Genomic DNA, 22209 nt, shown 5'->3' on the forward strand with positions numbered 1-22209 from the left:
GCAGTGAATTTCAGTGGATCTGCCTGTTCTGCTCCCCACTGTTGCTGGTGAGTCCTCTCATCCCCGTCCCCACACCTCTGGCCTGCAGCCCAGCTCTTGTATGCATAAATAATAAACAAATCTTTTAAAAAATAAATAACAAAAATAAACTATTTCCATTTGCTTCTCAAAGCCAACATCATTTGCAAACGCACTGAGAATAAAACATAACATCCATTAGATAAAGTACATGACCATAATAGTCATGTGTAAGCCACATGTTGTATTAGGACATCAAAGTAGGTTAGCTGAGGAGAAAGTGCACTAATTACAGCTATCTAGTCTGCATAGTTTTATAGCACTAGCCTTGTACAGACTTTGTATATCTTCCACGAACTCAATGTCATTGCTGCTGTGTCACACCCTAGAAAATAGGAGAAATCGAATACTAAAAAGCTTTTGTTGGACAGAGTCGAGCTTTGGCGGTCACAAGCCATTATACTATGTAGGACTTTCTCCCTCCTGGAAGCAGGTTTCCATCTGTGGGGTATTATTGCCCCACTCCACTGAGGTCACGATAGAGGAGAGCAGAGTTCTTACTCCCCGATGGGCCGGGGAAGGAAGAGAGGGAGGAACACTCCTGCAATTGAGTAGGAATCAAGATTTCAGCTCAGGACATCTCGAGCTTGACACATAAGACATAAAAATGGTGCTCGGAGGTGAGTCTGAGGCTCACTAGAGAAGTCTAGGAAGGAAATGATAATTTAAGAGCTACCAGTATGTGAATTATCTTGAAAGCCATAGTATGGTTGAGGTTACCAGGAAGTGAGTGTAAATAGAAAAGACATCCAAGGACTGAGCTATAAGATATGCCGAATGAGGCTGGTGCAACGGGTTAGGATGCAGCTCTGTGCAGCTGGCCATGGCGCAAGTTTGATCCCCCAGCCTGGAGGTGACCCACATGGCACGGCAGACTTCTCCTGTCTCCCCGATACTCCCCTCAGCAGTTTGCTTTGTCGGTCTGCCTGTTCTGCTCCCCACTCTGTCTCTGGCGAAGCCTCTTACTGCCCCTGCGCCTCTGGCCTGTACCCCAGTTCTGTATGCACAAATAAAATCCTTTAAAAAAAAAAAAAGATATGCCAAATGAAGAAGAGCACACAATGGAGACATGTGACTGCTGGAGGGGAACCCAGGGAACGTTTTGAAGCCACGGACTAAAAGCTTGCAAGAAAGTGAGAGTGAGCACTCAAGGGAGGTGTGGCTGGCAGGTTGCGGATGAGCAAACTGAGATAACCGCTGCAGCCTGGGATGGCTGGTGGTCCTGGCAGGAAGGGGAGTAGCTGGAGGTGGGAATAGAGGGAAAGTAAGATATGTAGGGACAACTCTTTCCAGAGGAAGGAAACGAGCTGATGCTGGCGAGAAAAATGGAGTCAGGGAATAATTTCCTTTTCCAAGATACCATAGGAGGGAAAATACTGACACAGGACAGAAATGGGGGAACGGCTGGATTGATGTCTGCACGCATGTGAGTAAATGGGGTCAAGTGATAGGGCCACAGACAATCCCTTTCTGTACCGAGGTGGGGAATCTAGCTGTAGGTTCCAGTAGCTGGGCAGACTGCTGGTGACACACACACTCGCTGCCTGTTTCCGGGTGCCGTAGGCAGGTGGGAAATCAGCCTGCGGGGCTGCTGTCGGCTGGGGGTGCCACACGCTGCTGGGAGCTTCTCTACGTTGTTAGTATGATGGTTAAAAGCAAAATCTGTAGCAGACAGACTGCTCAAAGCCAGTGGGTGCCTCATCAGTGGTGATTTTGGGTGAATGTCATAGCCTCTGGTGCCGCATCAGATGCACTAATGGACGGGGAGTGTCGTGCCTGGCCTAGGAGACACAAAGCTCGCCATGGGGTGTCATTACTTAGCTCTTCCCTAACTCTCCTTCCGGTTGTTTCGGAGATGACCAGATCCCGCCAAACCTGCCTGCCCATTGCTAGCTTCCTCACCCTTTGTGTTTGCCCAAGTTCCATTTTTAGCCCTTCTCTCATCTTTCGCATCCTCTCCCAAGGATTAAATTTATCATCTACATCACATTCATCCACTTTGGAAATGCCACTTCTGATGCTATCCCTCCCGAGTCGCCAATCCTAGGCTGCCTAGAAATCTATCAGTTCCCTTTTCATTCCCTTGCCACTTCAGGCTGTGCCCACTTGGGTAAACTATGTCAGAAGCATCACAGCCATCTTCCCAGTCTACCTCTTCAGCTTACACACCGTCAGCAGGTTAATCTAGTTCTCTACTCAACCAAAAATTTGTTACCTGCCAAGGTAAAGCCCTGACTTTTAATGCCTTCCCATCTAACACTCCAGGGCTATTTCAAATGTCTTTCCTCTATGGTTCCTTTGGCTCCAAACTGTTCTTTAACTCATGTATCCTGTAGCTCTTAAATAAAAAAAATAAAGTGAAAGCCCCATCTATGGGCCCTCCCTTGTGGTGCAGCAGGTTTAAGAGCAGCGCTGTGATACTGCAGCCACTGCAGCACAAGTTGGATCCCCGGCCACAGGGCGCAGCACTCCCGTCTCCCTCGGCAGTGTTATTCCAGTACATCTGCCTGTTCCGCTCTCTGCTTTGGCTTGGTTGAGTCCTCTCACCACCTGTACCTCAGTTATGTATGCATTAATAAATCTTTAAGTGGATTTTCTCCGTGAATTTGCTTAAATAACTATAAAAACACTAATTCAATTCTTAACTCCTAATTCTCAGATACAGGATGAACAGTAGAAAGCACTCAAAAGCTTCATTGCTGACTCCTGAGCTGTTTGTTTTCAGATTTTACCCTGCTCCACGTATCTCCACTTTACTTCTATATATAATGAAGTGTGGACTAATTTATCCTCTGTTTCTTTCCATCTTTTATCTTAGTGCTTCCTAATAATTCCTTCACTCTGATTAGGACCCCAAACTCTTAAAATACGGTTCTTGTGGGCCCTCCCTCGTGGCCAGCGGGTTAAAGCACAGCACTAAGAAGCTAAAGCCACTGCAGCATGAGTTTGATTCCCGCCTGCCAGGAAGGAGATCCACATGGCGCGGCAGACCTCTCCTGACCCGTCCGCTGCTCCCCTCAGCAGTGGACTTCATCCATCTGCCTGTTCTGCTCCACACTCTGTCTCTGGTGAAGCCTCTCGCCGCCCCTGAGCTCTGGCCTGTACCCCAGTTCTGTATGCACAAATAAATCTTTAAAAAAAAAAAATAGGGTTGTTGTAACATGGAATGTCTTGACAAGTTCATCTTCTCCAACATCATTCCCTAGTAAGCACCAAACAGAAGTTACAGGTGCTCCAATGGCTCCTGTGCTTGATTCACTCCCACTACATCAACAGAAAACAAGAAATGGAGATTGGATAGGAATTCTGGACTTCATTGTATTTGTTCTGACCTAATTATGCCTAAAATCAAGCTAGAAACACTGAATACTAAGACAGAACCACATCTGGCCGGGCTCTTAGAAAACCAAAACTACACGTTGTTTTCTAAAAAAAGGATCTTTTTTAATCAGTAAAGAGGAATTGGTTTAATACCTAACCCCTACTTCACTGTATAAACTAGACATTAACGTCCTCCTTGGGTGTGTGCACTTCACCTGTAACACACTTCCGAGGCATTGACTTCCTGTTAAAACCAAGATCAGACATTATGTTTACCTCACGACGCCATCTTTTGGAGATTAACAGATGGATACACATTTGTTCCCACCTTCTTCATCCACTTAACACCTCTTCCTGTTTCTTCTGCCCACTTTTGCTCCAAAATCAGGTCAGAACCTTGCAGACCTCAAAAGTACCTCTCCACTCATCCATCCACACATTCGTTCACGTATGTATACATAAATATAATAAACAGATACACTCATATACATTTTTTCTACAACAATCACTAAATCTGGATAAAAGATCAAATGCCAATACTTCTGAGTATGTGAAAAATAGCATACCAAGTTTAAAAATAACTCTTTAATCGTATGCACATAAGGGGAGTAAAGGGCGCCAGGCTGATGGGGAAGAGAGCAAGGAGCCCCCAACCCGGTGTCGGCCCGTCACAGTTCTGAGATCACACACACAACTGGGGCGGGGATGTGGAGTACAGGAGAGGTCCGCGGAGAGCGTGTCGGGAGGGCAAGGGGGGGCTCGCAGTAGTCTCAGTCGGCGCCCTCCAACACAGACTCGCTCAGGGCAAGGTCCCAGTAGTGTTCAGCCCCGTGCTTTTTGAAATGCTCCCGAGCCATGTTCTCTGTCGGGCACTGTTTGAACTTCATGTCTCCAAAGCTTCGGTCTTTGGCTGTACCCTGGGAAGGAAATAACATCTGAAATAAACAGTGCAATTTCTAATTTAAATTGGCCATATTATTTTATAAAACCTAATGGCACTTTGTGACAACGTGCCTAGCTTAGTGCGTGCGATGTTACAGTGATAGCAATTCAAACTTCCACCCCCCTCGAATATTTTTGGTGAGTTTTCAATCAATTTATATGCATCAAGTTCTCAATTTTTTTTTTTACTGAGCATGAGGGGTTTTATGCTCTGATGCTTGAGAGAGAGAACACATCAGGAAGTCTGCTGAGATGAAGTTTTCTTTCCCTAGAACTCGAGGCCTAGGCCTGAGGCTTTAAGGAGAAAGGAGCAGAGAACTGAGGCGCTGGACTCTCACTGGTGAGTCCCGCATACAAGCAGGAAGCTTTGCAGCCCAGTGATAAAGGGCAATGTAGAGATGAAGGCAGAGAATAGGAATCAGGAGGCCAGTGGAGAGAACAGCACGGAGAAAGACAGTGCTCGGCAGGGATGCAGCTCGCTGCAGTGACCGTCATAAAGTACTAACTACCTCGAGAGGCTTTCAGGGATCAGATTCCAACAGAAGGTTAGAGCTGACCCTGCTTTGTTTCTGAGTCAGATATAATTCCCAAGGGCTCTTAAAGATCAATGGGGGGAAAAATGGTTAGAACGGAATGGGCTGGGATATTAAGTAGTCAAGTGGGGGCCTTTGAGAAAGAGAAAGAGCTATTATGATTATTATGACCTAATTTGTTGCATAAATTGGAGGAGTCCAGGTCAGACAGAAACACATGAATAACATCTAATAGCAATTACCCACAGAGTGGTCTTAAAGGATTAGGGAGTCAAAAGGACACCCTCTCAGTAAGTGCAGCCGATAGCGTCAGGATTTATTTTAATAAGCATTCACTACCTTTGTAACCATGTCCTGTTTTTGTAATTAAGAACAACTTACTAAATATGAGTACATTTAAACAACAGGAGATACACACATACTCAATGTAAAATAACACGAAGGCATCAAAACAACACAAAACAGAAAATCTTCACAATGTATAAACTCTTATTGGTGTGGGACTAAAATGACCACTGCAACACATGAGGTAAGCTTCAAGTCACTGGAAAGAAACCATTACTTCTTCCTGGAGAAACAGACGATTATGCTACGCTTCACAAAGCACAATGCCTCCTACTTCACATACTGGCCTGGAGAAGCACACCTGTTCATTCTTCAGAACTAACACTGGTTTCCTAAGATCATCTTTGGAATGGAAGCGTTATATCAGTGGGGTGGGCGAAACAGGAGGGGAGTTAATTAAATGGTGGGGGATGGAAACTACACTTGTGATAGTGATCACGGTACAGTGCATATGGATGAATTATGACGCTGTATGTCTGAAACTGATGTCATGTTATAAAGCAATGTCACCTCAGTGAAAATAAAGAATTGTCTGACCATTAAAAATGTTTCGCTTAAAGTGATGTAGTCACATTTCACAAAACACTGTTATATAACAAGTTAGATCTTTCAAAAAAACAAACCTGAAATAGGAAGGGAGCAGTGTCTACTCTTTGCAGATAAAGCACCAGCCCTGCACATTAACTGTCCTGCCTGGCCAGTGTCGCCGGTGGTGCCACCCGGACTCCTGACTTCAGTCTGAAGCCCAGTGCGGCTTTCACTGTGCCCACACAAAGAAAAGCTCTCAACAAATCCAGTCCCCTCAAATAACTCATTGGGAATTAGTATTCGTACTGTGGGTGGTCCCTCCTCAGAATCCAGGTGGCGTATATACGGTAAACGCACTGATTTAGCTATGTAAAATAACAAAGAATTTGTTGCCAATCATTTACCAAAGAATTTCAAAAAGAAACATCTGCCAGTTTGGTTCTCACCATCCCGCTGTTCCACTTGGAGACTACGAACAATCAGAAATTAAAGTCCCGTGTCCATGTTTACCAAGGGTCACCTACCTCCCAGACTAGTACACATTTGTTGGTTTTCTTCACAGCTTCCTCGTCAGATTCCTCATCATCTAGAAAAGATAACAGAGCTAAAATTTTGCTCTGGACGTTAAGACCAAAATTAAGATTGAAACAGACACGACTCAAGTCTACCTAATTTGAAAACTATCACCCCCCCATGCACTAGAGCCCAAGGTCTTCTGTTACTATTCACCTCCCCCAATTAGGTCGGGAGCCCCAACACACAGGGCGCAAGGTGGACTCCAGAAACACGTCTGCACGCACTGTGGGAGGTGCCTGGCAATAAGGAATGAGGGAGAAGCCATCAACAGAAATTCGTCTCAGGCATTCAGAGGGCCGCATGCCAGCCTCCTCAAGAAACTTTTAATACAATGGAGGAGAACACAGCAATGCCAAACAGAAATGCCTATAACACTTCCAAAGCAAAATACAATATAGGTCCCTTATAGTAAAAACAGATGGGACAAAGTACTTTAAGGGTAAAAGTGTGAGAGAGTCAAAGTTAGGAAAATCTTAATGACTCTGCAGAAGTCACATGGTAAATCCAGGTCTTAAAGGAAAAAGAGTACTGAAGAATCAGGGCCAGGAGAATTCAAATGTTTTATGTACACAGATTATAGACATTATCTTACTATTATCACATATGTTTCCATGTCTATTAGCCCTGTATTACCATATATATATTCCAGAGCATATATATGACATCATATATGTAATACAACATACATCTCATATACATAAAATAAAGTTGGACAGAGAACTGAAAAGTTATTGAAAAAGTAAAGTTTCTGATCTGAGCATCTATTATGGTCTTCGATCCTTTAAAACAATCCCTTATTGAAAAATACACATCTGTATGTGCTTTCTCCTGTGTTTCACAAACTTCCTAGTTATAGGAGATCTGGGGCAAACAGAAACCAGCTGTCAGAAAGGTCTTGAAAAACAGAGGCCACATCATACATACTGTATCAACATCTGACATGCACATAGATCAAATGGGTCTTTCTCAAATTCCTGAACTTTATCTAGTGTTAGGAAGAGTGTCAAAGTGAGGAAACGGGCCGACTAACAAGAGTACCACCCCAACCTCCCACTTAATCCCGGCTAAGCCCATTCACCATCTCCCTTTGTGTTAGATGTCTGTTCATCCCACTTTATCCGATGCAGCATAAGTCGTTTAAATTTCTTCTGGGCCTTGGGGCCTGGAAACAGAGAAGGAGAATTTTGCTACAGCTGTGGATGAGAGGATAGCACCTCGGATCTCATTTAATGTCACGAATTAATGTGCTAGTTGAAGCAATCCCAGGAACCACAATTAGGTCCTTCTACACTTTGAACATAGGAACCGGGGGTATTAAACACAGCAATGGTCATAAAACACCATCTTCTCCTCCTTTCTCCCCACCATTCTAACCACTTCAAAGCCGAGGGTTGCCTGGACAGACTCCCTCGTTTTCCAGACTCACCCCCTTCCACCACTACCACGTTGACATCCTTGTGCAGCACCACCACCCCCGTCAGGTACAGCTGCCCAGCATTGGCCTCAATCTTGAACTTCTTGGCTGGGTTGCTCAAATTTCGGACTCTGGAGAGGGGAAAGCTTAGTTATGGCTTTCACTGTAGCATCAGCAGCTGCCTGAATGGAATGGCAAATAAATAGATGGGTCCAATATGTTTTTCTCACTAAAACAAAGACCTTTGGAGTCAGCAAATACACTATGCTCAAAGGGAGATTGATGGATCTAGAATATTCCCACCATCTAATACTTCCTTCCGACTATCTGAAGTACCAAGTGTGTTAAGTATCCACTTCACAACAAAAGCAGGTAATCAAAATCTACTCTGAGAGTGAAGGAAAGGTGTTTACCATTGTCCAAAATAATTTATAAGCTAACTGTTCTTGACAGCACACAGATCAACATATTTGTTTCCCACTAGATGCTTACAATTTAAAGTAGTCATAATGTTATGCATAAATGTTTTCTGAAAGAATACATTAAAAAAGGGGGAGGGGGCTTCCTGGTGGCTTAAGAGTCAGTTTCAATGGTACCATGCTACCACCGCTGTGGTCTGAACTCGATCCCCGGCCAGGGAGGGACCCCAGGGCGCAGCAGACCCCTCCTGTCCCCTGCTGCCCTCTCAGCAGTGGATTTCAGTACATCTGCCTGTTCTGCTCCCCGCTCTGCTGAATCCTCACCCCTCACATTTTTGGCCTACACCCCAATTCTGCTGTATGTAAGTATAGCAGATATTTTAAAAAATACTTTTAAAATGAAAAAATATGTGAAAACTGGTAGCAACAATTATCTGTGAGTAGTTCTGAGGGATTAGTAGCAGGAAGAATTTTTTTCAGTAAGTGCTCTTCTGTATTTTTACAATTTAGAAAAACCTTACTATTTTCATAATGTACCACTTTTATAATAAAGAACTAATTACTAAATAAGAGTACGTTTAAAAAAAAACACACATGTATTTAACATAAAAGACTTAAGTGAAAATAAATATCAAATTAACACAAACACAAACACAGAAAAACTTTTACCATGTGCATAGTACACTCTGGAGTGGGAGTGAAAGGGTTCCTGCAGGCTCCCTGGTGGCGCAGTGGGTTAGAGTGAAGCACTACGAAGCTGGCCACAGCCGCTGCAGCACAACTTCCATCCGCGGCCAGGGGATGACCCCCCGGGCGCGGCAGACCTCTCCTGACTGGCCCACTGCTCGCCTCAGCAGTGGACTTCATCCATCTGCCTGTTCTGCTCCCCACTGTCTCTGGTGAATCCTCTCACTGCCCTTTTACCTCTGGCCTGTACCCCAGTTCTGTGTGCGTAGATAAATGAATCTTCAGTACATCAGGATAAGGGTATAATTGCCAGAGAGAAAATTTTTAATGTTTCCTGGAGAAAAAGAATGATCTCTTCTGACAAATGATGAATGATCTCAGCTTTCACTTTCGCATGAACAAGCATATTCATTTATTCATTTGCCCACCATTCTTCAGAGTTAACCCTGGCCCACTAAAACAACTTCAGAAAAAAGAATAAGCCTCAACCCTCACTACTGTAAAAGATTTACAAGCTCTTGATCCACACAAGAGTCATTAAAAGAGAACAGGGTATGATTCTGCCTCGAGCACCTGGGAAACGTCTTAGTGTTTCTGAGAGAGAAGCTACCCGAATCTGGACACCTACCTATACACAGATATGTGTACCCCCTGTGAAATGTCTTCTTTAAGCTTTTTAATTTTCTTGACCTTTCTCTGTTCTGCTGTAAGTTTTCGGGCAGCGTTGGCCTCTTCATGCGCTCTGTCGTGACAGGAAGGACATCCACAAGTGAGAAAGGCATTGAAGACCAGAGGCAGGGCTGAGGGAAAGAGAGAGCAACGGAGGACTCTCCCCCCTCCAGACGTGGACCCCAGGAGCGTGTGGGCAAGGTGCGTGCCTGGGCCCCGCCCACCCCACAGCACTTACTTCTGTCGTTTTGCCATCTGAGCTCTGACATGGGCTTCTACCTTCGTGGGGTCTTGAACAGCTTCTGTTCCTAACACTCGCATCAAATTCGAAATTCTCACTGTAGTAGGGGACAGAAATCAAGCTCCTGAGTCATTTATCCTTCTGGAAAACCTGTCACTTCTCCCAATTCACAATGTTAATTATTTAAAATCTCTGCTAAAAACTCACTTCCTCAAAAAATTCCATCTTGAAAAAGTTCATCCAATTAACTCAATATATGTGAAAGGTCACATAATTAGTTGCATGTACTTACAGGGTCTGAAAACTTATGAAAGACAAGCAACTTAATTTCTTTTTTTTTTCTTCACGCTGATCATAGCTTTCAATGAAAGATCCTATACCTAACAAAGCTCACTCAAAATTTTACTGAATAATGAAAGCACAGGAGTGGTTTTTAAACTGGGGTTCCACTGTTAAAATTATTAAGAATTATGTAAACAACGCCATGCAAATACTGGCGACTACCATCTTCACAAGGAAGGAGTAGAAATTCAGGATGACAAAAACCACCGAATGATTCTGAGAAACTGAAAGCCCCAAAACATTCAGATGCCAGAGGTTCAGCAGAATTGCAGAGATAAGCTTGACACTCTTTCTTCCCTGGTTCCAAGATATCTACCTTTGGGCTCTGGAGGCGGCATCAGACCCAGCCTGACTTTCTCCTGTAGCTCCTTCTGTGCTTCCCTCCTCGTCTGCCTTCGAAGTTTCTTCTGCTCCTTCTTGGTGAGGTAGACTCCCAGAGTGACAGGCGTGTCACTGTCAACTGTCAGAAATCAGGGCACCAAGGCAATGAGCCTCTCAGAGGAACTTCGGTGAGGGTCGCGTATACTGACGGGAGCTTTAGTTGAGTGGTGTTAGGATTTTTAGGTTATGATAGCTACAGCATGGTTAAATTAAGAAATATATATATTCTTATCTTTCATGAGTAGTGTTCTAACTTGTTTATCCTTAAGCAGCTTAATTTCAATGCAAATATGGCAATTATAAAAAAACACAATTAGAGTCCTTGGCTCTCCGTGAGCACTTGCAGTTATCGGCAGGTATCTAGAACCCTACTCTGGAGCATCTGTGTTTTTGTGGAATTCAATTTGAAAATCACTAATACAATTTGTGATTTTAGACTTTCAGACATTGGGGGAAATCCTCTGGATTCCCCAAAGCATGTTAACTTTAATTTTTAAAGACCAACTCCTGTTCTGCCCACACATACTCCAGTGATCCACATGGATGGCAGAAGTAGGACCAAGCAGACCAGCAACAGCTATCATCGTGCTGTCGCAATGTCCCAGTATATTCTCTGAGCTTCCTCCTCGATTTACCAACGGAGGCCCTAACTCCTCTATCAATCCCACATCTGAGCGATGTGATCAAATCTTTGACAAACCATAAAACTCTTGAGGGTCTATCAGTTAACATTATCTGTACAAATAAGGAAATTCTGCTTTTCAAGTAATTTACCCTACATTGTCAGCTGCATAAAACTGCCAGAAATAAAACTTCTCTTTTCTTAACTGAATTAACAGGCTATGGTACCAAAATTATAAAGAGAAAAAGGCTGAAGACAAAGAAGATCCACAAAGGGAAGGAGCGTCGTGATGTCTGTGTAAAGCCCAGAACTGGGAGTCAACACTATGGCGAAAGCCTCCTGTGTCCCACGTGTCACTAAGTCATCTCCAGGTAAGGAGCTGAGGCGCAGAGCTACCCTAATAACGTACCAACAGCTTCCATATCCTATACATACAGCCAACAGCCAACAATTTAAATTCATTAAAATTGAAAGAATAAGATCCAGACCCTCAGCTGTACTGGTGAAGCTAATGTAGTGCGCATGCGGTTCTCAGCGCGCCACAATCACATATACGCTGACGGTGGCCGCACCACGGAACATGTCTCTGTCACACACTAGCTCTGCCAGCGAACACTTCTCCAGAGCCGTGACTGAACAATCCGTACTCTACCTGGAGGGTTGAGTTGGGCTGGATGTTCAACAAGATTTGTGATTCCAAAATAATCTTCTCTCTTGGGCTTTTTCTCTGTACTAAAATTGAAGGAAGAAAGGAAAACAAGTTATGTGCATAGAGTTGATGCCCACAAAAAAGGAATCTCAATGAAAAATAAGCCACGCTCCACAGCGTAGTCACTTTTTAATATATGCATATCCATTATACATATGACATGTAATTTTCCATACTGAGAAGGTGCCTTCCACTAAGTGTAGACACTCTCCACCAGTCATTCACAACTTTTTTCCTACCCTCACTCCTGAAGGAGACCAGCTTCTATCATGAGTAAGGGTACATTGCTGGGGCAGTGGTTAGCAGAGAGGTACAGAAAAAATGAAACTATCCGAAAGCCATGGAACACACAGTGAAAGTTGTCCAACTGTCTCTATAAACACTATTTACCGCTCTCTCCACCATCAATTAAGAAATCTTGCTCTGTTCTAGAACTGGATCTTTAAGAAATGTAAACATCCATTAAGGTAGCAAGATAACATAGTCAACAAATAACTGAAAAATAAGTAATGTGTATCAAGTAGAAAATTGAGGTTTCAGGTACTCTACATTCCCACTAGACAGTGGCTGTGTGTCAGACATTACAGCGAACATGTCCATTACCACACAAAACCCTAGTGGAAAAGAAATACTTCGCTAGTGCCTCGATTACTTGTACCCTCCTTTCCTCCCTCATTAACTCAAGGAAAAAAAACAAAAATAACCTATGAACATATCCGTTATAAATATATCTGAGAGGTGGTGTATGATTAGCTATTTCCCTTGAATTTAAAATTTTTACTTAAAGCATGAGCACTATCGAGCCCATTAAACTACAGTGTTATTAAACGGTATTAACTGGGCCTCCCCGGTAGCGCAGCAGGTTAGAGCACAGCACTACAAAGCTGGCCGCAGCATGAGTTCAATCCCCGGCCAGGGAGGGACCCCCAGGGCACAGCAGACTCTCCTTCTCGCCCACTGCTCCCCTCGGCAGTGCACTTCGTCACTCTGCCTGTTCTGCTCCCCACTCTGTCTCTCACCGCCCCCGCACCTCTGGCCTGTTCCCAAGTTCTGTATGCATAAATAAGTAAATCTTTTAAAGAAGAAGTTATTAACTAACAAACTCACAGATCGAAGCCATTGGGGATAATGTAAGAGTCCCACCACTCAATTTCTGGGATATCTCCTTCCTTTAATTCCTTCTTAGGAGCAATGAGGGCCAGCCTAGTTGAGGTATGGATGCCTGTTTTTCTAGCTGCCTGGGAGATCTCTGCCTGCAGCTTCTCCAACTGAGCCTAGACAAGATAAACAAGAGAGGAAAAAAATAAGAGGCACAGGAAACAGACAAAGTGGTAGAATCCCAAATTTTCAAACACACTCTTGTTGAACTCTATCTAATGCGATGAGTCCATAACTTCTTCAAGTTTCAGAAAAAGAGCCTGTTTTACTTAACCTTTACTTAGCTGATTCAGACACCCTCGTGCTCCTCGCTACCCACTCATGTCAGTGTACCCGCAGCAAATATGCACGAACGAGATCTTATAAGGACCTCAGGATGAAAACGAGAAGGCAACCATCACTGACAATTCAATCAATTCGACTCTCCAGGTAGGTGGCTTGTTAGCAGTAAATTTTAACCACAGATTCTCATAACCCACGAGACTCTGAATTATCCTCTACTACAAGCTGTATATGGAAGCTGATCATTTCCTTGCTACCTAAACAGTCTAGAATGGAAAAATAAATCAGCTAAAAATCAAGTATTCCAGGAATACAGATTTAAAAAATTACTCATTACTGACTGTATTTTAGGACTGTACTCAATTTCATTTTTGTCACCTTCCAAATTTCCTTGAGGTTCTATTCTAAGCCAGATACCTTTGTCCGTAAACGTTGGGCAATCTTTTCAAATTTGCCCTTGTCATGGAATTTAAAAGTACGTCTCTGGCGCTGAGAAGGGGCAATTGAGACTCGGGGGTCAAAAAAAGTGTTAGATTCCATGTCTTCTGACGGCTTTTCTTTCAGCTGCTGCTTGAACTGCTCTCTCTTCACAGCACGGATGTTGGCCTTCAGAGTGGGCATGCGGTGAGTCAGTTCTATCTCCTTGCCTGTTGCATCTACAGTGCGGCCTTGCTCATCGAGGATCAGCGGTGTGGGTTTCGTTTGATCTTTTAATTCCACCTTCCTGAAAAATCGCCCAGAAAGAAACAAATTCTATATAAACAAACAAAAAAACCCCATAAAATATATCAGAGGTGGACAAAGACAAGGTGGTCAACTCCATGGAACAGAAAGCCATCAGTGCCATTCAGTATCTCCACTGAAAATATCAAACCAGACAGAGCACTATCTAACTCCAGTGAATTTACAAATCACAATGAGAAAAAGTGTAATCCTATCTGTCTACCGCTGAGCTGTTGAGGCTAAAATTAAAGTGTCATCTTTACACAGCTTAGAGAGCTCCGAGGTCTGGTCTCCCTTAACATGATTTAATGTTAGGAGACCTAGTGTTAGCCCAGGTCCAATATAAGATATATCACCTCATTCTCTGATCTGCCAATTGTGAAAGGGTAGTAACTTCTACAACATGGAAACCAAGAGAATAAATTCAGGTTGTATTTCTTGGTCATATGTAAGAAACATGAAATGGTGTAAGAAATGTTTTCAGTTTCTCAGAAGATGCAGATCAATAACATTCAAAGGTATCAATTTTTTCTCAGGCTTCAGAAACAAAGGCTTCAGTAAAGTACTCACGGGGGAGCAATGCCCATGGCGTGGAGGTTGGCCAGGCCCACCATATTGGCATTACCAATGAGCCCTGGCTTCAGGGCCAGCTGGGCTTGGATACGGGCTTGTAATTCAGCTGCTTTCCTTGCCTTTTCAATGGCATCATTCATGAAAGTGGCAGCTTGTGAGGGCTGAATAGTGTTGCCAATTGGAAGTCGTTCTGGTTGGGAGGAAGAGGGAGTTTTGGGCTGTGAAACAGAAAAAAGCAATCAGAATCAAGAATTAAGACAGAGATCTCTTTCTCATGCATGTGTGCGCGCACACACAGTGCTAAACTGTGAGGTGGAACATGTAATCACCTTCTGAGAGGTAAGAAATTTTGTGCTAAAGATTCTTTACAGGGAGCCCCCACCCCCATGGTGCAACGAGTTAAAGTGCAGCACTATGAAACTCTCCGCAGCCACTGCAGCATGAGTTTGACGCCGGGCCAGGAAGGTGACCCACATGGTGTGGCAGACCTCTCCTGACCTGCCCACTGCTCTCTGTCCACTTGCCCACTCTGTCTCTTGTGAATACTCTCACCCCCGCACCTCTGGCCTATACTCCAGTTCTTGTAATGCATAAATAAATAAATCTTTAAAAAAAAAGAAAGGAAAATCATTAAAAAAAAAAAAGGTTCTTTTCAGGGCTCCCCTTGATGGTGCAGGGGTCTTGTTAAAGCACAGCACTATGAAGCTATCTGCAGCCATTGCAGCCATAGTTCGAACCCCGGCCAGGGAGGGACCCACAGGGCGTGGCAGACCTCTGCTCTCTCCCCGATGCTCCCTCAGCAGTGGATCTCTGTAGATCTGCCTGTTCTGCTCCCCACGGTCTCTGGCGAGTCCTCCCATCCTCACTTCTGGCCTCAACCCCAGATCTTCTATGCATAAATAAATAAATCTTAAACCAAGATTCCCTGCAAGCGGGCACAATACCTGAGGGGTAGGAGGGCTAATGAAGCTCAGCTGCTTTTTCCGCTCCTCTATTTGCCGTGTTGCTGCCTCCATCATCTGCTTGATCTATTCTCCAGTGGGGGAGAAAAGTGAAAACCAGTTAACTATTTCTCTCATACAGTTTTCTAAACCAAATGGGCTTTCAGATCTGGAGATCTAAAGCTGTTTTAAATAACAGCATTACACTCTTCTTGTCCCACAGGCCAGAAAACATTGGCAGGATTAATTCCTAAGGAAGGATGTTAAGCAGCTTGATGATTAAACCACTGGAGTCAGAAACTTTAGTTCGAGTCCTAACTGAGCTACTGGAGCTCTGCTTCACTTTGGACATGGTACTGCATCTCTACACATCCTAGTGTCTAAAAGGGCCAAAAATAGTCCCTGCCTGACAGAGCTATTGGATGCATTTAGCCCAACAAAATTCATACAATTATTCTTTAAAAAAAAAGACACGGTATGAGTCCCTGGATCCTTAGTTCGGGTAACCAGAGATGACAGTGCAGAAATGTACTTTCTAATATCTGACAACTTCTACTCACGAAGATCAGAATAATGGACTTTGAGGATACGGTCAAATAACTCTTCCTGCATATTCCCAAAAATCTGTCAAGATACGTTCTAAAATTCATTTTTAACATTTTTTGAGTAGGTGATAGACTTACACAGTTCAAAATGCAGGAAAGTATGTAAGGGCTACTGTAAATTCTTGTAACCCCATCTTCTCATCTTCTAAAAAATACCATTATCGGTCTCTTTCCGCCCAGAAATATCACAAAAATGTAACAAAATCCACCACTGTCCATACGTACAAGTGCATATATTCTGCTCTCCACCCAAGACATTTTAAAGTGGTTTTTAATTAAAAAGAAATACCTCCAAAGCAGACCTCCTCTGCCTCGCCCTCTACCTCCCTCGGCAGTATGTCAGGGGATCCGCCTGTTCTGCTCCCTACTTTGTCTCTGGGGAATCCTCTCACCCCTGCATCTCTGGCCTGCACCCCAGTTCTTGTACAGGTAAATAAGTAAATCTTTAATTTAAAAAATGTTTATTAAAAAAAGTTTTTAACAGTGCCCGTTTAAAAACAGATACTACCATATAAAAGCAAAGTCAAGTTGAAATTATCTAAGTAGATTGTATTTTCTCTGCATTACATTTGCAAAGGTTTCTGTCATCAAGCTGAGTTCTGATCATTTCAATCAATTTTCTCAATGACCCAATGAGGTAGATAACTGTATATAGTACATCTGGCTTGCCAATTAACAGGAGCTCTATAAAAGCTACTTTTATAGCCCTAAAATGGAATACTCCTTATTAAACAAAGGAATGATGAAACAGGAAATAAAAGTTCTCCAATACCAAACCCTAGTTCAAGTAACATTACAATAAATTTGAACCCACGCAGTGTGTTTATCACTGCTCCTGGTCCCTGCTTACTACCTGGAGCTTAGTGAGCATGCCAGGACTCTCTGAGGGAGGCCCAGGGATCACTTCTGGTTCCTCTTCCACCTCCTCAAAACGAGGTATCCGTCGCTTCTTTACTCCTGACGATTCCTTGGAGATCTCAGAGTCATCACCAAACACTTCCTAAGGAAACCAAAGATGAAAGATTTGTAATCCTGCCTAGGGGAGAAAGGAAAAATCATCCTAATCCCTACCAGCATTTTGTGGCTTTTCCCAGGGGACTATAATGCAATCTTGCAAATGGCTACTTGCCAGAAGTCAGTCTTCTAGACCCTCCACCAAATGGACCATCTCACCCAACTTCATCATTCTCCTACTGCAGTCAAACAAATTCATCCCCATGTTCCTATAAATGTTCCCATTTCAACATCTTCGCAAATGCTACTGCCCACATTTGTAATAATCTCCCTTAACTTTTTCACATTCCCAGTCCCAAATCCTGCCTAAAACTCACCTCCTCCAGGATATTCTCCTCATTAATAATCTCACCCCACTCTGATCAAACTTGTTTCACATCTGCTTAGCACCTAGGAGCTTGGTTCACACTAGGTAACAATTACACTGCTGACAGCTGCTTGCCAGGTGTTAAGCCTTGCATGTTAGTAGTTCCTCCCGACTACAGGCTACGCTCTTCTGAGACAGGGGCTTTCTCTCCTCCTTTTGCTACTCCCCAGGAAGTTTGCTTCTACCCAAGTGGGAACTCAAATATGCTGACTACTTTGCAAAGTGAAGGTAACAGGACCAAGAGTGGCCAACTGGAAGGGACAATGGGAAAAAGCAAATGTACACACCGGTGGTAGCTTTGGGTGACATCCCCTCTTCACGAGGAGGGCTCGTGTTTGCAAGGACATATCCTCAGCCAGGGGCGAGCGCTTCCTGGAACTCCTACAGTTCAAGAAAAAGGACTCTCCCATAACATATTGTGTGGGGTGGGGATTTTAAATGGACCAAAATGGGGCCCGTATCCCAAGGCTATCTAGATACCTCCTTCAAGCAACCACTTTTATGGAGCCCACCCAAGGCATCACAGCATGCCCTCGGCACTTTGGAGAGCACACGCCCAGGCACAACAGAACTTTCACTCTACAGGTCTGTGTGTGCTGCAGGTCACGTGCTCTCCTTGAATAGAACAAAACCCAGCATAAAGTCTGGAATTCTGCAGTCAACCCTGAACTACAGAGAGAGATCTATACATACGAAACTAATACTCAGATGCTACCGTTTGTGCCTGCTTTGCTGTGCGCTCAGCCCTTCAATTCCGTTAAGGCAGGGACTAGCTGTCTTTCCTCTGATCACTGCAATGCCCTCCACATGAAGGGCACATCAAACCATTTCTCTTGGTTCCACAGCCTGCCAGAGACCAAGCAGACGATGCTTAGTCACTCTGTGCACATCAAGCAATGGCACAGTCAAGGTACGAAAACCACTTTGGAAGGTCTGATGGGAGTCACCGAGAGTATTTTTTAAAAGAGACAGAAAAAAATGAGACAGAGATCAGCTACTGACACTGAAAATTACTGAAAGAGGCTATGACCATCAGCAGCAACAGAATTAAAGGCAGAATAGGATGGCCCCTCTCAGCGGCCAGCAGCATCCTATAAAGCAAATGGTAGGTTCTCCGGACACCCTTACTGTTAGGAATCCCATTTACAAGTCCACTGCAGAGAAACCTCTAAACAGGAGCAATAATGAGGTCTGCAACCCAGGGAAGAGTGGAGTAGCATTCTCAAGCAATTAATTAGACCACAAGCAAATCAGAGCATATAATCTCAGAGCTACTGTCACTTTATAGATAGTAGTAAAGGGCAGGCGGTGCGGCAGGGAAACCTGAGAGCCAAACCCAAAACTGTGAATGAGAAAGAGCAAAGCTTCTGATTGTCTTCTTGGAGTCTATCAACTCATGAACGCAGGTGGGTCGTCACCGTAAGGTGGTGAGAATACAAGTTCCTCCCCTCTACACCAAGCTAAATATCTCTCTTGAACAGTAAGTATTTTAATAGTGAATACCAAAGTGTGAGCCAGGTAAGCTCAGCAACTTTGTTACCGGTCAAAACAATTCTGAGCTCATCAGATAGTTAAACACAACCTACCTTTAGCTCTCTTTTTCTGCTCCTGTCACTGCTAGACTTGGAATGCCTAGAGCTCCGGCCTTCCTCCACAGCCTCAAACAATTTGTCCACAAATCGAAGAGTAGAATCATCAAGAAAAGGTTTCAGATGGTCTGACAGGTAAAAAGGAAGCAGTAGGGTTGAAAATGTTAAGAGGAGGTATTCTACAACTAGGCATATAACACACAGCAACACTGGAATTTCATCCTCAAAACTGTGAATGAGAAAGAGCAAAGCTTCTGATTGTCTTCTTGGAGTCTATCAACTCATGAACGCAGGTGGGTCGTCACCGTAAGGTGGTGAGAATACAAGTTCCTCCCCTCTACACCAAGCTAAGTAGGGAATGTTCTCTTAAGTTCTTTGTAGGATTCCTACAAATTACTTTAGGAGATAACAATACATTTGTAATTTTTGGAATAGGAAGTACTCTAGCAAACTGTGTCAAGCATCAAAATTTAGGACGATTAAACACCCTAATGTTTCCTGAACAGCAAGTTATAGAAGACTACTCTGAAGAAAACCTCCCTCCCTCCATTTTTAAAATTTATCTTACAGAGGCTCCTATATGATTAGATGCCAGTCTAACTATTAGACTATTTCTTAAGTAAATGTAACTTAGGTAATTCAGAACAGTGATCAAAGGTCAGTCTGAGATTCACAAACCGTATAAAAACTGTAGCAGTAAGAGAGAAAAGTGAAATTATTTAGACTATTTCCATTGTAATGCAAGAGAAAATAAAATGTGACCTGACTGCCAACAAAGACTGCTGGAAGAGTTCAAAGTGCCTGGGGCCATCCCACATGTAAAGTCAAAAGATTCAGAAAGGGACTTACCTGCAGCCTTCTTCTTGTCCATGCCCTTCCCTACACAGTTCAGTGCTGCTGTGACAACTGTGGGCTCTGAGAAACCCAACACCCTCTTCACTGTCTTCTCTATCCATGGCTTCAATTCATCTAGCTCCCTCTTAGACAGCGCCATTCTCCAGGAAATGGAGGACTGCACAAAAGGGAGTTAATACTGCACCTAAAAAGAAACAGGAGGGTTAAATGAGGAAATATGGAAAAACTAGAGACACTCCAGGCAATGGTGCACATCAGGAGAGCCTTCCCAGCCCATTCTCAATCTTCCAGGTCAAATACTCTCCCTAAAAACCAAACTCCAATGCAGAATGAATGACAACCTATTCAATTTTTAACCTTAATTCAGTATCAATAGATCAATGAAATTTATAGAATAAGCAAACAAATCCTGAGAATCATGTAGTCTGAGAAATAAATTCTACTTTTTCTCCTCAGTCTTATCATATTGACAAGGCCTGGCAAACACAGTACATGAAAACAAGACTGAGAAAAGAGGCCAACTTTTCTAACCCACCGACTTGCAAGCAGGCATTCCATTCCACAAGCCACCTCTGACCTACAGGGTTTTCCTTCTGTTAAAGGACGCAAATAAAGGAGGGTTTACCCAGGCCAATCATCCTTTTAAATCTCATAATCCTTAAGAATGTTCTGTTACATTTCTCTGTAGTTACATTCACTCCAGTGGGGATCTGTACCCAGATAATTTTCTCTCATGTTCTACAGTCTCTCCCACTTGCTTGGTAAGAGTAATCCCTCCGCTCTGAAAAAATACCTTCACTTTGGATATGCGCATGCTCCCTTCCTTTTTGCTTCTGATCCTCACTTCATAGCTTAGCAGAGAAAACACTATCATAAAGGATGTGCTGCAATCAACCTCATTATTTAGTGCACACTGAGGCGCTCAGCATTATTCGTGTCTGCACTTTGATCTCCTACCTAAATCTCAAAACTCCCCAAGAGACTAGAGAAACTTTAGTTCCCCAATGTTCTCCATAGTGCTTAGGTCGATAATCCTCACTAACCTCAATCTCCAAGGTAACCTCCTCCTTGCAATACCACACATACAGTCAATCATTCAAGATGTTTCTAGCCATCTTTTCTCCGAGAAGACATTATCTGATCAAGACCTACATTCTTGGTGTGTTTACCTTCTGTAAGATTTGCTGCCAACCAGTGTATTCAACCTTGACATAAATACACAAAGTGAGTAGATTAACCGTGAAACTAGGGGTGACAGATTCTGGGCCTCAGGGATCCCCTCTGTGAATGATGCTATGGTTACGAGTGGTAGTGATCCATCTAATGGCCTCTATTAAAATGTGCACTGCTCAAAAGCAGCATATTCAGCCACTGCAGAGTAAATAAAAGCTCATGGTCAGCAGTCCGGACGCGAAATCCTACCACTTACCAGTGTTTGGGCAGGTAACTCCCCGAGTCTCAGTTCACCGATTTGCCACATCTTACCTTCAAAAAGGAGGCCGACCACCTACCTACATCATACTTTGTCACCCACCCAATGCGTGTGGCACTGCTATTGGGAGCAGCACCCTAGCGTTGAGGTTATTTACATCAGGAAGGCCAAGGCCCCTCACCTGGCCTCCGGCGGCTTCAAGTCCCCGGGAACGACTCACAGCTCCAAAGCACGCGCCTGGAGGAGTCGCCAGCGACTCCCAGGTATCAGGGCCATCTGTTTTAGCAGGTGCCCGAGCACCCCACCGACTACCACGTTCAAGTTCACGGCTCGGTGACGTGCAACCCCAACAGCCAGTGAGCAAAAATAAAAGTTTCACACCGAAACTTTTGTCACGGACCTCCGCGGAGTAAACGACGGCGCGGCCGGAGGGCTGGGCGAAGAGGCGGCGGGCGGAGAGCGCGCGCAACGAGGGCGGCAGCACGCACGCTCCCAGGCACGTCCCCGCCGCGCGCTCTTCTCCGCTGCTGCCTCAGTTTCCCCGCGGCGGGCCCCGCGCTCTCCGCGCCCTGCCCGTCGCGTTCTACCCCAGCTCTTCGGCTCCGGGCCGAGCCGCCCCCGAGTCCCCTCCCGCCCCCGCCCTTTCCCCTCAGCACTCTCATTCCAAGCCGCTCCACAGAACCGCGCGCCCCCTCGCCTCCTCGCCGCTGAACCCTGCCGCCCCCGGCCCCCCCGTGGGCCGAGCCCCAAGCCCAGTCGCTCGGACCCGCGGGCACCCTGCCTGGGCCCGGGGCCACTACTCACCTCACAAACTTCAGCCCCTGAGACGGAGCCCGAACGTTACACCGGAACCGGAAACCCGA

General features: G+C 44.4%; 1 protein-coding gene across 2 annotated transcripts; it reads right to left on the minus strand.

Annotated features, from left to right (window-relative positions):
- Positions 1–3936: 3936 nt before the first annotated feature.
- PRPF3 (pre-mRNA processing factor 3) lies at positions 3937–22209 on the minus strand. 2 transcript variants are annotated; one of them, XM_004689558.2, is made up of 16 exons: positions 22151–22209; positions 19909–20098; positions 19057–19187; positions 16943–17089; positions 15488–15571; positions 14541–14761; positions 13665–13971; positions 12915–13081; positions 11751–11830; positions 10412–10555; positions 9751–9850; positions 9472–9585; positions 7750–7868; positions 7402–7485; positions 6272–6333; positions 3937–4316 (listed from the first exon to the last, which is right to left on the minus strand). In XM_004689558.2, the coding sequence occupies exons 2-16, from the start codon at positions 20051–20053 to the stop codon at positions 4170–4172; spliced, it is 2052 nt and encodes a 683-aa protein (XP_004689615.1). In that variant the 5' UTR covers positions 20054–20098; positions 22151–22209; the 3' UTR covers positions 3937–4169. The 2 variants fall into 2 exon arrangements, with proteins under 2 accessions (XP_004689615.1, XP_012585619.1); XM_012730165.1 differs by lacking the exon at positions 22151–22209 and adding an exon at positions 21528–21669 and having other exon boundaries at positions 3970–4316.

The sequence above is a fragment of the Condylura cristata genome, unplaced genomic scaffold (assembly GCF_000260355.1).
Source record: "Condylura cristata isolate star-nosed mole 26May11 unplaced genomic scaffold, ConCri1.0 scaffold00026, whole genome shotgun sequence".
NCBI lineage: Eukaryota > Metazoa > Chordata > Mammalia > Eulipotyphla > Talpidae > Condylura > Condylura cristata.